At 39.0% G+C, this 18,748-nt stretch overlaps 1 protein-coding gene across 5 annotated transcripts in view; it reads left to right on the plus strand.

The window, feature by feature from the left end:
- Sugct (succinyl-CoA:glutarate-CoA transferase) overlaps positions 1-18,748 on the plus strand; it is an 844,211-nt gene that overhangs the window by 557,406 nt on the left and 268,057 nt on the right. Inside the window, exon 13 of one of the 5 annotated variants that reach the window (XM_085831275.1) lies at positions 17,444-17,880. The exons of the other annotated variants lie outside the window; for them this stretch is intronic. Within the exon in view, the coding sequence (XP_085687401.1) occupies positions 17,444-17,506 (63 nt within the window). The 3' untranslated portion in view covers positions 17,507-17,880. Of the gene's footprint in view, positions 1-17,443; positions 17,881-18,748 lie in introns of those variants that run through there. 5 annotated transcript variants of the gene reach the window in all.

Genomic DNA, 18,748 nt, shown 5'->3' on the forward strand with positions numbered 1-18,748 from the left:
TCAGTTCTGAACTTTGTCTCTTTAACTCCTTCCATGGGTATTTTGTTCTCCATTCTAAGGAGGAACAAGTATCCACACTCTGGTCTTCCTTCTTCTTTAGTTTCATGTGTTTTGCAAATTGTATCTTGGGTATTCTAAGTTTCTGGGCTAATATCCACTTATCAGTGAGTACATATCATGTGTGTTCTATTGTGATAGGGTTACCTCACTCAGGATGATATCCTCCAGATCCATCCATTTGCCTAAGAATTTCATAAATTCATTGTTTTCAACAGCTGAGTAGTACTCCATTGTGTACAACATTTTCTGTATCCATTCCTCTGTTGGGGACATCTGGGTTCTTTCCAGCTTCTGGCTATTATAAATAAGGCTGCTATGAACATAGTGGAGCATGTACCTTATTACCAGTTGGAACATCTTCTGGGTATATGCCCAGGAGAGGTATTGCTGGATCTTCCAGTAGTACTATGCCCAATTTTCTGAAGAACCGCCAGACTGATTTCCAGGCTGGTTGTGCCAACTTGCAATCCCCCCAGCAATGGGGAAGTGTTCCTCTTTTTCCACATCCTCACCAGTATCTGCTGTCGCCTGAAGTTTTGATCTTAGCCATTCTGACTGGTGTGAGGTGGAATACCAGGGTTGTCTTGATTTGCATTTCCCTGATGATTAAGGATGTTGACCATTTTCTTTTCAGGTGCTTCTCAGCCATTCAGTATTCTTCAGTTGAGAATTCTTTGTTTAGCTCTGTACCCCATTTTAAATGGAGTTATTTGATTTTCCAGAGTCCAGCTTCTTGAGTTCTTTGTGTATATTCCCCTATTGAATTTAGGATTGGTAAAGATCCTTTCCCAATCTGTTGGTGGCCTTTTTGTCTTATTGACATTGTCTTTTGCCTTACAGAAGCTTTGCAGTTTTATGAGGTCCCGTTTGTCTATTCTCAATTTTACAGCACAAGCCATTGCTATTCTGTTAAGGAGTTTTCCCCCTGTGCCCATATCTTTGAGGCTTTTCCCCACTTTCTCCTTTATAAATTTTAGTGTCTCTGGTTTTATGTGGAGTTCCTTGATCCACTTAGACGTTAGCTTTGTACAAGGAGATAAGAATGGATCAATTTACATTCTTCTACGTGATAACTGCCAGTTGAGTCAGCACCATTTGTTGAAAATGCTGTCTTTTTTCCACTGGATGGTTTTAGCTCCTTTGTCAAAAATCAAGTGACCATAGATGTGTGGGTTCATTTCTGGGTCTTCAATTCTATTCCATTTTGATCTACCTGTCTGTTGCTGTACCAGTACCATGCAGTTTTTATCACAATTGCTCTGTAGTAAAGCTTGAGGTCAGGCATGGTGATTCCACCAGAGGTTCTTTTATTGTTGAGAATAGTTTTTGCTATCCTAGGTTTTTTGTTATTCCAGATGAATTTCCAGATTGTTCTTTCTAATTCGTTGACGAATTGAGTTGGAATTTTGATGGGGATTGCATTGAATCTGTAGATTGCTTTTGGCAAGATAGCCATTTTTACAATGTTGATCCTGCCAATCCATGAGCATGGGAGATCTTTCCATCTTCTGAGATCTTCTTGGATTTTTTTTTCTTCAGAGACTTGAAGTTCTTATCATACAGATCTTTCACTTCCTTAGTCACACCAAGGTATTTTATATTATTTGTGACCATTTTGAACAGTGTTGTTTCCCTAATTTCTTTCTCAGCCTGTTTATCATTTGTGTAGAGAAAGGCCATTGATTTGTTTGAGGTAATTTTATATCCAGCTACTGCACTGAAGCTGTCTATCAGGTTTAGGAGTTCTCTGATGGAATTTATTAGGTTCACTTTTATATACTATCATATCATCTACAAATAGAGATATTTTGACTTCTTCCTTTCCAAATTGCATCCTCTTGATCTCCTTTTGTTGTCTAAATGCTCTGAAATATGTGGAATTCGTAATGAGCTTTCTTCCCATTACCCATGGTTGTTAGTCAGCTGTACATTGCTATGAAAAATATGGTTATTCATTTCTTGAATAAAGAAGATATATTTTAGCTCAAAGTTTTAGTGGCTTTAGTCCATGTTTGACTGGTCCATGCTTTGAATCTTCCAGGAGAAAGAGTATCATAATAGGAATGAGTGCATGGTGGAACAGAGCTGTTTCTATCTTGTTAGTGAGAATTAGAGAGAGAAAGAGATAGAGGCCTCAAGATCTTGCTCAAGCAGATGGGCCCACTCACCGACCTTCTCCCACTATTCCTCCACTTAAGAATTCTCAACCATGCCAAGGACAAACGAAACCTCTAACACATAGAACTTCAGAGGATATCACAGATCTAAATGGTAGCACTAAATTGGACCAAGTGCAAGTGTCCTTGAATGTCTAAAGATTTTGTGAACTTCATTTCAGGCAATACAAAAGGGCATAGTGTCAGAGCTGTGGATTACTATTTGTGTTTATTCCTTGCATGAAATGTATAGTTTTAACTTTGTAAGGTACATTCAGATGTGACTGCTGTGTTGATGTTGTCTTGCCTTTTCTGCTAAAAACACATTTCACTTCTCATGTGAGATTGGACTTTAACATGTTGACTTTCTTTTTGATAATGTTATTAGATTCAGAAAAATCTGAGAAGAGCAGTTTTGTGATTCTTGAATTGTTGGCTAAACACACAGGGTCGAAAACAGGAATAAACAATTGAAATCAGGTTTTTGTAAGTAGCTTCTGGAGCAGATCACTCAAGCTAGAAAGAACCCCAAGCCAGGAAATGGATAAATGGAAGGATACTACCAGGGCAGGAAGTGTCGGGCACAAACCCAATAAACATAAGAATATTACTTTTTTACCCTATATTCAAATGTTTTTGCAGACTTTACATTTATGCTTGATTGAAAAATATTAACATCAATACTTCTGCTATCTTGTATTACCCAATGACCACAACCTATCCAAAAGATTTATATGACTTCCACATGTCATTTAAGCGTTCAAAGAGGAAGATAAATCACTGTATGTGGAAATATCAAGGATAAGAGATAGCCAAAGCAGTGTCCCCACACTGGCTGCCTTCCTTATTCTGACCTCCTGTATGAGCGAACATTCTCTTGTCCTTCAATCTCTGTGGTGTTGAGTTCTTTCTGGCTCTTTGTCATAACCGTTGGATACTGTCTTCCTCTTTGAACCAGTGTTTATCCCAGCATTACTTGATCACTATTTTTTCATTTCCCCCAGCTTGGCTTAGTTTTACTATACTCCTATATCTATATTTATTTTATGTCTACCTTTGACAGTGTGAATTTAATTTAATTTCCAGGTTTTTTAATCTTTAGCACATGACGGACTGTCTATCTCAAGTTATCCTATGTTACATGTCTCTATAAAATCCTATTAATGATCATTTTGTTTCTTGGTTTCCTTTTCTGTTTGTTTGTTTGTTGTTTTTTCAAGACACAGTTTCTCTGTGTGGCCCTAGCTGTCCTGGAACTCGTTCTATAGAAAAGGCTGACCTTGAACTTACAGAGATCTGCCTCCCAAGTGCTGGAATTAAAGGTGTGTATCACCACTGCCCAGCTCTTGGTTTTTCAATAGCGTGTGGTAGATGCTCAAGAAGGCACAGAAATCTCCAAAAGGTCAATCTATGTCTACTCAGCCACATCCTTACAATACTACTGTTCATATATGTCCAAACTTTCAATGATCTCCAATTTCAATAGCTAAACCAGAGTAAAAATTTCTTTTTCTAATTTCTGTTCTAATTAACCAGGGATTCACTAGAGGAAATAATACCATCACTCACACATTGTCCTTAGCAGATGTCATCTTTAGGATAGATTCTCAGCCAATGACTGCTAACCATTTAATATGGACCATAAAACTGTGAGAACAGAAAAGCTAAATTTAGACCTTATCATTTAATCACTTTCTAAATGGAATGTGTGCATATGCTGCATGATGTGATGCGTTGCCCTATTGAAATTTCTCTGTTAATTATAACTGAGATACTTGGTCTTCATTGCCTACCACAGTTGCCACTAACCACATAGTAATAGAGCACTTAAAATGTGTCTAATATGACTGAGGGGTTTTGCTTTAACTTTGTTTAACCATAAATAGAGTTTGAAAAGCCTTTTGTGGGTAGTGGCTTCTGGATTAAATTGAATGGGAAGATTAAAATGTATCTATAAATATGGATGATGAGTTAGGGAGTCCTCATGGAGGATGATGGACTTTTGTCATAAAGAAGGATATGTTACAGAGGAATTTTCTTACAGAGAGTTGACACACTAAATGTTTATTCACCTTGGTTTTGTTTTCCATTGGCATAGCAAACAGGACGGAGGTGGGAGGAGAGGAGATATTTTAATTAAATATGAATGATTAAATGTTATACGACTTATTTTATTTTCCTTTTATTTGTTTAAATGAAAAATAACTACTATATGAGAGGATACAATATTTGAAAGGTGGCTTTAAGATTCCTCAATATCTCTTGTGAGGCAATGCTGGGGCCTAGCAAACACAGATGTGGATGCTCACAGTCAGCTATTGGATGGAACACAGGGCCCCCAATGGAGGAGCTAGAGAAAATACCCAAGGAGCTAAAGGGGTCTGCAACCCTTTAGGTAGAACAACAATATGAACTAACCAGTACCCCCAGAGCTTATGTCTCTAGCTGCATATGTATCAGAAGATGGCCTAGTCGGCCATCATTGGGAAGAGAGACCCAATTGGTCTTGTAAACTTTATATGCCTCAGTACAGGAGAATGCCAGGGCCAAGAAGTGGGAGTGGGTGGGTAGGAGAGTGGGAGGGGAGGGTATGGGGGACTTTTGGGATAGCATTGGAAATGTAAATGAAGAAAATACCTAATTAAAAAATTAAAAAAATGATTCCTCAATATATAAAGGAATTTTCATTTTCTACAGTGGCTGTCTTTTCAGCATATTTTGGTTTTCTTCTTTTTATGCCAAGAACTTTGTTGTTTAGACCTAGTCATCTAAAGTCTTGTCTGGTCTTGCTGTCAGTAACTTGACTTTATGTTCATACAACCATGGGTAACACAACTTTTAGGTAGGACCGGACCTCAAACTGTTATCTGGCCTAGTCTTGTTTTTAAGCAAATTAATAAATGTTAGCAATCACAGTTGTAAAGATTAGAGTTTCATGCTTAAATCTGTTTATTTAAATAGGGAACTATAAACAAGATTAATCAAGGATTATGGTTTAAACATTTTACTTGGTTCTCAGCTTCAAACATTTCTCAAGTTCAAGATTTATTAATATCATATGTAATAATACTCCAATAACTTTATTTAATCTTGGAATAAATCTTATAAGTGAGTGGGAAAATTAGGAAAACTTGTATGCTTAAGTGAGATGCATTTATTAATATATAATTTGATGTGATGAATGTGGAAACACTTTAAAAGATGTCATTGAACAAGTGTGCTATTTTCCGCTGATTTTATCTTTCATTGATCTACTTGTACTTGTTATTCTCTATATTCCCAGGATCTGGCATTACAGAAAAAAAATGGTATCTGATCACTTTGTTGGTTAGAAAATAGTATTGGTTTGGGAAATTAAATATACAAATTGATTTTTAGGATCTAATTTAAAAATCTGATTTAACTGTGTATGTATGTGATGTGTTCTGAATATGAATGTAAAAAACATACATGTGCATGTTAGTGTGTGTCTGTATATGTTTGCTTGTATGTGGGACTCAGAAAATGACATTGGCTGTCTTTCTCAATCTCTCCTCTACTATTTTAATCTGATCAGTGAGTTTCAACAACCCTTGGGTCCTTACCCTTTCCCCTTTCCCAGCAATAAAATGTATACTACCTGACCCAACTATTACAAAAATTATAGTTACATCTTTCCTTCCTCTCCTCCCTCCAACCTCTATATACCCTTATTCTTTTCAAATATATGACCACAATTTCTTTAATTATTGTCATAATATATATATGAATCTCCATATAAATGGAATATATGTATACATATGTATATAATTTTACAATGGATGCTATTTGTCTTTATAGCTCCATAAGATTTCTCTTAACCAGGCTAGAGTATGAACTGCTGGTATTGTCATTGTTCAGGTCTTGTTTATGCATCCATATTGATATTTTATGGCTACAGCTTCCTTATCATGTCTAAAAGATACAATCTTGTAGGAGAATTCCTGGTTCTATTGTTCTTACAATATTTCACTCCACTCCTCTAATTTGTCCTTTAATCCAGGTGTAGAGATTGTGTTGATGTATCAATTGAGGCTGGGCATCACATAATCAGTCGTTGTCTGTATTTTGATCAGTTTTGTATTTCCATATTGGTCTCCATGTGCTGCATAGAGAAGCTTATCTGATGAGGGGTGAGACCTATCTTTGTCTGGATATAAGGATAGATATTTAGGAGATATGTATGAATTATATTGATTTAGGAAGGCTGTATTAATAAGATCTACTGCTTACTAACCATGGGGAGTTGGCTAGGTGTATAGTACTATGCATGAATTCCTTATTATTGAGTGAACTTTAAATCCATAAGATGGCTATTAGTTACAGCATTATATAAGTGCTATTATTGGAGGTTTAGGGATATTTCTCAGAGCTAGCCTTTGTGTTTCATAGTCAACATAGTTTGGCTAGAATTATTGATTACAATTCTCTCGTGGCAGCTTGCATAGCTCTGACATCTGGTCTCCAGGGTGAAGACTTACAGATCACTTACAGCTCAGTTTCCCCAAGTCCTCTGTCTAAAGTGTATAGTGTTTTCTTACCTTCAGTTTTGGGGGTTGGGTAACCAAGGGCAATAGCAATAGCTTTTATTATTTGGGAGTTCTTGGGCTCTCTTTATGAGCAACTCAAAATGAGGTTTTCCATACCTCCTTAATGTTTTTTGTTTGTTTGTTTGTTTGTTTGGGAGTTAGTATTTGGCTCCTGGGGACAGATCAGGGAGAAAGTTAACACCTCCATGGCAGCATGGGGAACTTCAGAACAAACTCACTCACTCACTCACACACACACACACACACAAGGGGGGGGGGAGAGGGAGGGGAGAGAGAGAGAGAGAGAGAGAGAGAGAGAGAGAGAGAGAGAGAGAGAGAGAGAGAGAGACTAAGTTACACTGGTGCTGACGATCCAAACTCACATCCTCATGCTTGCACATTTAATTTGCAGACTCCTCCATCTATTTCCTGAAATAGTTTTTCTGAATGGAAAGAAACCCAATGATTAATGTTATTGTGTTCATTAATCTTAAATCACATATATTTAAATATATGTGTATATTTGTATATATGAACCCAAGGAGACTCTTTTCCATATGCACCAAATTTTATTTTTCTTGTAATTTCAGTGATTATCTTAGTGATCTCTGTGTTTCTATGGTGGGATGCCTAAGACTTGATAAAGTATGAAGGGCACATGTTTGTTCTTTTATAGTCCTCTAGTTTAGAAAATCCAAAATCAAGATTAGTCAGATTCCTGCCAGGTTTCTCTGGTTCTGACTTGGACCATCGAAGGAGTGCCATGTCTGCATGTGGTTGAAGCAAGAGCCTCTTTAATCCCCACAGAAATGTTTAGTTCTGCTCTCATGATCTGAGCAATTCCCCTAAGGCCTATTTTATGGCAGTGATGCCTTAAGGGATAAATTTCCAATTTATATGCTTTGTATGACACATTCTGACCATACTAGCTGCATACAGATTATGTAACTAGATATAAGATGAGAGAGTTTACTAATTCTTGATTGTATCACATCAATATTAATATCTCCATAATATAATTTAGACAGTTAGTAAAAACTTAAACCAAAGAAAGAAGTGGTATATAACATTTTAAAAAATATATCCCAATGTTCTCAAAGCATTTGTGATAATTCTTTGGACTTTTTCGTTCATTTATATCTATCTAGAAAGGTGTGTAGTGAGGCTATTTTCATGTCTATAGATCGCTGGAACAGTACATAAAGTGCAAATATCTGTTGCTCACATCTCTCTCTCTCTCTCTCTCTCTCTCTCTCTCAACATTTAAACACATTTCTGTCAGTAGGCCCTATAACAGCTAAGGGAATAACTTGCTTGGAATTCATGTCATAAATAAGATCGATCTAGGTAAGTGTCTCTGAGGTAACCATAATCCTTGGCTAGGCTGAGTGGCTGGTAGGACAAAGAGACAATGACTTTTAAGGATATATCCAAAGAAGAAGACAGATGGTCAATGGATTGTTAAGAATCCAGATCCAGTGAGGCAGAAATAGCCTAAGAGTACAGACTGGAGAAAGCTGGGGATAACATCACCGTCTATTTCTCTTCTTTGCTATCCCAAGCTCATGCATTGCATATTTTTATTCCCTATGATAAAGGTAGGTAAAGAAACTCTTTATCTCATGGCTATTTTTCCTGTCTATATATCTGTGGTGGCTATTCTTGGTTGTCAACTTGACTACATCTGGAATGAACTGCAATTCAGAAATGGAAGGCATACCTTTGAGAGATTTTTTTTTGCTTGGATTGAAGTAGGTGAATCTAATTCTAATCCTGATCTTTGAGGTAGAAAGACATGGGTCTTTGATCTTGAGATGGGAGACACACCTTTAATCTGGGTTATGCCTTCTGTCAGAAGCCTATATAAACACATAGAAGGAAGCTTTTCTTCTTTCCTGGTTTGCTCTTGCCTTGTTAGTGAGTCCATCCCTTCATTTGCATTAGAATCTATTTCTTTGGGATTGCATCATCTATTCAATACCACCTGAGACATCTAGATATGTGGAGTGAGCAACATTTGTGTTTTTAACTTTCTATTCATAACCTGCCCCTGTTGATTTAGGTAGACCATAGGCGGTAAGTGATTCTCATATGTGTGTGTGTGTATATATATATGTGAGATTATATATAATATTATATGTATATCTATATATAGAGAGAGAGAGACAGAGACAGAGACAGAGAGACAGAGACAGACAGAGACAGAATGGAGAGAGAGTGATATTTATTCCATAATATCACTCCATCTGTGGAGCTGTGAAGACATGGATTTTGGTTATACTGTTCTGTGGTGTGCTGGGCAGTTCTGACCCGTTACCAGCATGAGCAGAGCTGAGAGTGGAGTATGACTGCTGAATCTTGAAAAACACTGCATAAAATGCCAGGAGTGTTTAGACGACAAGCTGAAGTTGATAGATCTGACAACACTGGAGTGGAATGAAAGCCCTCACATTGCTTCTTGGAGAGGAGCATGGAAAAAGAGACTTTCACCAATTCCCTGTTGGCATCTTGTTTCCTGGGCTACTGGATACACCCTTCTCCTTTCTGTTTCCTCTTTTTCATTAATTTTGCTACAAAAAGAAGAATGTACTTTTTATTTTTTTGGATAAGGTTAAGAAATGGTCAGAGCTAAGCCCCCACTGTCTCTTTAAAATCACTTAGGTATCAGAACTCATTAAATATTGAATGTGATAACAAGAATATGGAGATGGTCTATGGTAACAAAGGTTACAATGTAATGGATTACACCCATGGGAGGATAAGATTTAGATTTCATACTGGTGTCTAAGAGCCTAATTTTGAATTTAGTAGCATAAGCAATTACCATCATGAAGAGCAGCTGTGGGGACCTTTGTTCCCTCTACAGCTGAAGGAAAATGGTTTGTCTGGTAGACTAAAAAACATTTTAAAATAGCACTGAAATTTGGACATCTTAGAGAACAAATAATCACATCCCCATGTAGTGTGAAACTTTTTTATTCAGAACATGGCTAACATGTTTATAAGATAAGTTTCTTTTCAAAGCAGAGAACCACACAGATGTCTCATCTGGGGGGGGATTTATGAACTATGTGGCTTACTTTATTGTTCTTGTTAATAGTAAAACAAAATGTTCAATTTAGAAATTATTTCTTATCCTCTTCGTAGCTTCTTGCACATTTTATTTGAATCTTTGAAAAAGTCCTTTGTATTTTAAAAGTTTATTCACTGATTCCAATAAAAATAGCTAAAAAGAAGAACTGGGGATATACTATGTCCATGAAAACCAGTGGTTTTTCTGAAATTAAAAGTACCAAAGCTCCTTCTCAGTACTGAACATATAGAGAACTTTGCCAGGGCTAGATATTGATGTTGCGATATAAATTTTGTTATCTGGACGCTTTTCTTTTATTTGAATGTATACCAAATATTCTAAGTTGGATAACTAGGAAGCCAATTCTAAAGTCATACAAGCTATCAAAGCAAACATAACCCTTCAACTCCATATCAGTGAGTCTTAAGTGACAGATTTGAATGATCTATGCTAATACTTGTGCATGTATTTCACTATACAGTGGTCACTCTAGATGTAGGGGTGGTTAGGACTTCTCTTTGTCTACTATTGAGTTATTAGTTTTGTATTGAGTTATTAGTTTTGCTACTTGTTCCCTGCATTTCCTTTTGCATAGCTTAACAGTAACCTCCATTTGCCTCTCACATACCAGTGTACTTAATGGAGTAATGAAGTTTGGGGAGGTTTCGTATCATGTCTTTCCATCTTTTTATTAACATGTCTGCTATTTAGAAGCAGGTGACTCTCTCGAGAGTAGCAAATGGCACATGATTTATAAGGTCAGGAGTTATGAATTTTATCCTTCAGGCCTGAATTACCCAGGTAACCAAGTGCTTGCTTTCATGGTGGCTAAAAGAGTTATAGATAAAATTATGGATGTTTCTAGGTATAATTATTTAAGTTTTGGGGCCTATGGGACTCCTTGGAGTCACATAACAGGTAGGCAGGTTAATCCTTAACATAGGGGACCTAGATATCATAATTCTTGATTCTTTTAATTAATCTTTTCTCCCATGCTGCTTCCTTCAATGAAAATGCTTAACCTAAAAAAGAGAGAAAAAAAAGAAAAAGAAAAAGAAAAGAAAAGAGAAACAAACAACAAAAATCCTCTGATTTCTAATTCTAGAATATATTCTCCAGTATACTTCATTAAAAAAGGGAACTGGTCTGTATCTTCTTAAATGGTTTTGGGGATATAATGAATATAATGAATGGTATGGTTGTGAACATTTAGGTTCAGGTAAGATCTCCCACCCCTATACTCCATACAGACTCTTACACCATCTGTAAACATGTGTATTTTATTCACTTGAATCAAAAAATCAAAGAAACGTGTTTAAGAAATATCCAATTCAACTGACTGTAGCAAGTGTAATGTTCTTTTCAAGTTTGGGGTACAGGCAGGTTCATGTGGTAGTCATCAGTGCTGTTTACTAAATATTTCCAGCTCTTGAATCCTGGCAACAATATTTTGATTCTACTTCTCAGCTTTCTTACTGTAGAATGGGACTATGTGACTAGATCTGGCCAAACTGCTGGGAACAGTGAGTCTCTGTCACCTCCAGGTTATGCCATTTGACCCAAGACTGACTGCTCTCATCCTCTTTGGCATGGTAACTGGTAAATTCCTGAGATGCTGGCTTCTCTATTTCCCTTCATTCTTGAATGGTGAAAAGGAGCAGAGTCCTTTACTGATATTTTCACAAAAGAGAAGTAAACCTTTCTTGTTTTAAGTCACTAAGATTTGGGTTGTCATTTTGATTGTATAATTTAATGCTTTTTGTTACTGATGCAAAATCAAGCCTATTCTTACTCATGCAGGTTACATCATTCTTATTATTTTAGATAATCCTAGCATCTTTCAGATGTTATAATTTGCCTTCTATATCAATTTTTCAAAAGTTACAATATTTGTAATTACAACTAATTACTCATTTTTATTTGTATATGTGTATGGGGGGCAATTGCTATGGTGTACATGTGGCAGTCAAAAGACAGATTTTGGGAATTGGTTTTCTCTTCCCATCAAGTGGGACTTGTGGGTCAAACTCTGGTTATCTGGCTTGGAGGCTGTAGAGGAATTATAATCCAGCAACATGGCTGCTCTGGCAAGGTATCACATCCAAAGACCTGGTCCATGTGATCCAGGTGGAATGCAGACATGCCTGGACTACAATATGATCTGGCTGAAATACAGGCACAACATTAGTACACTCTTTTTTTTTATTAGATATTTTCATTATTTACATTTCAAATGTTATCCCCTTTCCTGGTTTCCCCTCTGAAAACCCCTGTCCCCTCCCCGCTGCCTGCTCACCAACCCACCCACTCCCACTTCCTGGTCCTGGCATCCCCCTGTACTGGGGCATAGAGCCTTCACAGGAAGGGCCTCTCCTCCCACTGATGACTGACTAGGCTATCCTCTGCTACATAATCCCAAACAATGAAGGTAAGGTTTGTAGAAGGAAGCAGCCATTCTTGAAAGTGATATCTAATTGAGGGGCAGAAAAAAGTGATGAATCAGAGCAATACTTGAGATAGGATCTGCCCACTTCTCATGAGAACAGCACAGGAAAGAGGGGAAACTTAAGAGTAGCAGTTCAGGGAGAGAGCTCAGTTCATGGAGTTCAGAGGCAGTTTTTTTTTTTCTCCTCTCCTCTCCTCTCCTCTCCTCTCCTCTCCTCTCCTCTCCTCTCCTCTCCTCTCCTCTCCTCTCCTCTCCTCTCCTCTCCTCTCCTCTCCTCTCCTCTCCTCTCCTCTCCTCTCCTCTCCCCTCCCCTCCCCTCCCCTCCCCTCCCCTCCCCTCCCCTCCCCTCCCCTCCCCTCCCCTCCCCTCCCCTCCCCTCCCCTCCCCTCCCCTCCCCTCCCCTCCCCTCCCCTCCTCTTCTCTTCTCTTCTCCTTTCTTTTCTTCTCCTTTCTTTTCTTCTCCTTTCTTTTCTTTTCTCTCCTCTGTTTTAAGCAGTGAATATATTTTATACCAAATCATGGTGTAACTGTCAAGGGGGCTGAGAAAGAACATTCTAATGTATGTTGGGGAGAGGACATGAGGGCACTAAGTCATTGCTTTGCACAATGTGAAGTCAATAGGTGATGGGACATTCATGTCTGAAAAGCCAAGAAGCTACAACACCAGTGTGTTGTCTAGAACTTGGAGGAGGCACCTGTCAGAGCATCTAAATATGAAAGGGTAGGATGAGGCAAAGGTTCTCTCCCAAACCCAAGATCACTTGGTTTTCACAAGTACATATACTGTTTTTTGTTTCTTTGTTACTTTTTTTTTTTTTCCTAAGCAAGGCCTCACTGTATAATCCTGCCTAGACTGAAACATAGAGATGCCTCTGTTTCCTAAGCCTGAGATTAATGGTGAGAGCCACCATGCTTGGCCCAAATAAAGTAAATTTTAGTAAATGTATCTTGTGGATCTGAAAGCAAAGGCCTGTAATCTCAGCGCTTGGGAAGTGGAGGCAGAAAAAAACAGATGTTTAAGCTACATAGTCAGTTGGAGGCTAGCGCTGATTACAAGAGCCCATGTCCCCAAAAGAAGTAGACCAAACTAACAAATCTATCAGGGTCACGGTGTGACTCAGTGGTAAAGCAGGTAGCCTTGCCTGTTGAGGCCCTGGGCTTGATCCCCAGCAATGCCAAAGTTAAATCATATGGATCCATGCAGGTTGTGATGGCTTTGTTACTTCTGCTCTGCCCCACCACAGTGCAGGGTTCTCTGCTACAAGGACTCCTGACCTAATTGCTACCACCAGTAGGATCCAAAGCATGCTAAGAGACTTAAAGTCCAGCCCTTCTCTGCTGAAGGGAGAGGAAACAGTTGCCTCTGTATAAATGGAAATCTGTGGGCAGGGTTATTTGCTGGGAAGACTAGGCCACTTCCCCTGTGGGCACTAGACTCCCTGGAGGGTCAGGACTGGGGTTGCTTGATGGGGACTAAAGCCAAGGAGGAAAACTGTTGCAGAGCTGGTGTTAAAAGTGGCCTGGGCAGAGGCAGGGCCACTAACCTGACAAAAACTAGTGTTCTGTGCCTATGCCTATGTTGTTAGGTCCAGTGTCAAGACAGACCTAACGTGCATTGCTCCTGACTTGATCACTCTAGTATGGTTAATGCTACTAGATTCTGCTTTCATCTTTGAAATTGAGGCAACATGACCAAGCTAATTGGTTATTTCAAGGAGTCATAAGGAAGGACATGAGGAAGATTTGAGTATAAATTGTGTGTTCTAGGAGTGGTGGCTACTTAGGGCCTGCCAAAGCTGCAACTTACTGTTCTCTAGATGACAAAGGTGCAGCTGTCAAGGGAAGGAACTGTAGTAGTCTTTAAATCTCCACTTTAAGATTATCCCTGACTAGTTTACAAATAAATGAGACTCAGACCATGGTTATTTTATTTGGCTTTGACAGTTACTGGGGGGTAATTCCCTAATCTACTCTTTTAGCTGCCCTGGCTACCTCCCCAGTGTTATAACTGATACTTGCTGTTTCTCCTGGCATGCGCTCACAGGTCCATTTCCCCTCATGGCTGCTTCCTCCTCTCCTCTTGTTCTTCTTCCTTCTCTACCTGGTCTAATTTTTAATCCCAATCCCAGGTTTCTACTCTGCCTTGATCATTCAGTTCCTGGATAGAAGACATACAACTTTTATTATTTACAATGAGACTTAAACAGAACAAGAGCTGGGCAGATGTGTACGTTTTATGCTATTGGAATCTACTTTCCTATAGTTATATTTCATATGGGTTGCTCTTTACTCCAGTTGGCCAGCCCTCAGGGCTCCATTTTCATGACTTAACTAACCCATGATGACTTCTCCTTTCTTCACCTTCTCTCCTTCATGGTTCTCCTCTGATCCCCCCAGGCCTGGTAACCCTAAATCCTAAATCCTGCTTGTGTCTCTTCTGCCCAACTATTGACTGTCAGTATCTATATTTATTATTATTATTATTATTATTATTATTATTATTATTATTATTATTTACAATCCAGTTGTTGCCCCCTTCTGGGTCCACCCTCCCACAATTCCTCATCCCATTCCTCTTCCCTCCTGTCTTCAAGAGGACAACCCCTCTGCCAGGCCTCCCCACTCCTTGGAGCCTCAAGACTCTAGAGGGTTAGGTGCATCTTCTCCCACTGAAGTCAGACCAGGCAGTCCTCTTCTGTGTGTGTCAGGGACCTCATGCCAGGTTGTGTATGCTGTCTGGTTGGTGGCTCAATGTCTGAGTGATTTCAGGGGTCCAAGATAGTTGAGACTGGTGTTCTTCCTATGTGGTTGCCCTCCTCCTCAGCTTCTTCCAGCCTTTCCCTAATTCAACCACAGAGGTCCCCGACTTCAGTCCAAAGGTTGGGTATAAGTATCTGCATCTGTCTTATTCAGCTGTTTACTGGGCTTCTTGGAGAACAGCCATGTTAGGCTCCTGTATGTAAGTACATCATAGCATTAGTAATAGTGTCAGGATTGGAGCCTCCCTTTGAGATGGATCCCAAGTTGGGCCTGTCACTGGACCTCCTTTCTCTCAGTCTCTTCTCCATTTTATCCCTCCAGTTCTTTTAGACAGGAACAATTCTGGATCAGAATTTTTGACTGTGGAATGACAACCCCACCCCTCCACTTGATGCCCTGATTTTCTACTGGAGATAGATTCTATGGGTTCTCTCTCCTCACTGTTGGGCATTTCATCTAAGGTCCCTCCCTTTGAGTCCTGAGAGTCTCTCACCTCCTAGGTCTCTGGTACTTTCTAGAGGGTCCCCCCACCTCCCATACCACCCCCGGGTTGAATATTTCCATTCATTCTGCTAGACCTCAGGGCTTCTCTCCTGTCTCCTCCCTCTTCCAATATCTGATCATGTTCCCCTTTTCCCCTCCCTCTTCCTTCTCCCACCTAGATCCTTCCCTCCCTCTGCAGAGGCCATTTTTTTTTCAAGCAAAAACAATTTAGTCAGAAGCTGAGAGAAGCCAATTTGAATCAGTCAGCTTGAAGTGGAGTTTGAGCCAGAACATCTAAATTGAACCAGATAACCAGAATTTAGAAAGAGTGAGTTTATTCAGTAATAAGTCATGGTGGAGAAAATATTCTAGGCCTACATTAGAAGCTCAGAGACTGAAGGCTGAAGCCTTCAAAGTCTGGGCTTGCAGAAGATTAGATTGTACAGAGACCAGAAGCTTCCAGGCCTAGGCCTAGGAATAGATAGAAATAATCTGGGTTCAGCCCAAGTCATGTATTCATAAAGCTTGTGTACAGCTCCCATTATCTGCAGAAATAAAAAAGACATTTACAGGAAGCAAGTTCTTTAACCTACTGAGCCATCTCACAATCTACCACTTCCAAAGTTCCAGTTTTATGATATCTAAAAAGACCACATAAAAGATTTAACATTTCCATTGCTGTGCCTTTTCTCATTTTTATACCATATAATATGCATGTGATTTCTCAGAGAAGAGATGTTTCTTGTCAGTTAATAGCATGATGATATCTGGCCAATCTAAATCTCTAAATAATGCCATGATAGAAAGTACTGCAATTCATGGTTACATTCTTAGCTGTCACCCTAACTGCAGCAGTGGAGACAGGTGCCTGATGCGGCAGAAGCTCAAGTGCTATTCTATCTTCCAAGGACTGGGTCAGAATGGAGCCATTCTGCTACTTGTTGTCTTTTCCTTTCAGGAATTCCAGTAGGTGTCATTGTTTATCAGATCGTCTAATTTCCTTGATCACCAAAGAGAAAGAAACCAATGGCTTGAACTGTGCTCAGGGGACAGATGTACACTTGCATGTGAATGCAAATATATTAATCTGGAATAGTATAGAAACAGAATGCATCTCAAAAGTGAATGGAAAAAAGGTTCACAGAGTGATCATCAATTTAGGCCTCCAAGAGTATTCTCTTAGTAGAGTCTGCAGAAAGGAACTGCAAGGAAGACTAACTTTGTAGATGTTATACTGATTAAAGGAGAATAAAAGCAGAGTAGGTGACAATGAGATATGCATTTATCAATATGTGCATATTATCAATATAAGTACACATGAAATATAACTAAGGTATTGTTTCAGAAAAATGTGATATGAGATGGTGACCTTGACCAATGAATGAATGATGGCTACGTCTGGAAAAGGACCATCTTCAGAGATAGCACTTTACAAAGGTCCAAGTGTGGCATTTGGCTCAGCCCTTAGAACAGTGTTTCTCAACCTTCCCTGTGCTGTGACCTTTTAATACAGTTCCTTGGGCTGTAGTGGTATTCAGCCATACTATTATTTTCATTGCTACTTTATAACTGTAATTTTGCTACTGTTGTGAATCATAATGTAAATATCCACATTTTCTGATAGTCTTTGGCAACCCCAATAAAGGGTTTGTTTGATCTCCACAAAGGGGCTGTGACCCCATTGGTTGAGAACTCCTGACATAGTTCTTTTCACTCCAATGTGAGTAGAGGAGACTGAACATGCAGAATTTAAACAAAGGAGTAATGAGACTGAATGTAATCATCGCTATCATCTAAAGCCTGTCTTTTCCATTTACAAATCTAGACAGGATAGAATATGTAGGGAAATGTGAGGCTCTCCTTTTTCTGCACTTCCTACTGAATGAACTGTTGCCTCTTGCTTCTGTTCCTACTACAGATGCCACAGGAAGCAGCCCTGATTTGTGGTCAGATGAGAGGGAGGTGGGAAGCAACATCCTAAGGAAACCCTCAGAAGCCGATCCTTGTGATTTTCTGCTGCCCATTGTTATCCATGTGGCAGGATACAAAAGCTTAAAGACATCTTCTGAGAAGTTTGTGGGTAGCTTCAGCATTCTCAATAATTAGGAAATTAGATTGGTGGCTAGAAATTGGAAGGTAAGGAATATCTGTATTTGACATTGAGGAAATGAAGCGTGGGAGGGGAGATGAGAGCCAGGCTTTTCACATCAAACTATAGTGGTTTCCTAGCCTTTGCTTTGGGGATCATATTCACTTCAGCACCAAAGCTGGTCCCTGGGCAGGCTGGTTAGTCCTTCTAAGGATGGATTCATCTTGTAAGATTTCTTATATAACCATGATTCTGAGTAATATAAATAACCTATTGATTGTAAGTCTTTTTTTTCCCTTCTCCTAAATTGCCCATCAGATTTTCTTGTTTAAAATTCAAATTTAAAATGTGATTGCTTTTGATCTCTAAACCAATATCCTTGGGCTTATGAGCTTGTGGCTAATACTTGATAAACAGTAAAAGTATCTGTGTTTTTAGTGTAATTCTAGACTTCAAGTTCCCCTTTGAAGCAACTACTTACTACTTTGTCTACTTTTGCTCCCCTTGCATGGGTCTACAATCAGAATACCTTATGACCTTGTGGGATCTATAGGGCCTGGCATACAGATACTGGTGTCTGAGCCTAGAAACCTGGCCTAACTTGCATTTGAAGGGTATTTTTTATTGTTTACTGAGAATTTTATACATGAGTGTATTTGAGAAACTGTTGAGTCCATTTAGTGTTATTCGTATGTATATGTGTTAAGGCTATTCAGGGGGGTCAAATGCCTTAGCAGGGGGCTTGTCCCTATAAAAGACTGATTTTTACTTTCTCAGCAGCCATTAATTGCTTGTATTTCTTCATCTATGTAGGGGAGTCTCATGAGACTTCTACCACCTACATTATCATGTCAAGTGGTGTTATCATTGTATGGATCTTGTTAAGGCAACCATATTGTTGAGAGACCACAGGGGAACCTTCCCTGCGAGTGTATAAGACATTATCTTATGATGGACATCCCGATCATGCTATTCTAACAATATAATATCCCTTCCTATCTTCTGCAAAGCTCCCTGAGCTCCATGAATGGGGGGAAGGGTCTTATAGTTGTACCAACGGAAGATAGGAACCTCACAGTCAGTTGTTTTTTCATTTTTACCAGTTTTAGATTTCTGTAATGGTCTCTATCTTTT

Source organism: Mus caroli, unplaced genomic scaffold (assembly GCF_978045245.1).
Source record: "Mus caroli unplaced genomic scaffold, Mus_caroli_1 scaffold_15, whole genome shotgun sequence".
Taxonomy (NCBI): domain Eukaryota; kingdom Metazoa; phylum Chordata; class Mammalia; order Rodentia; family Muridae; genus Mus; species Mus caroli.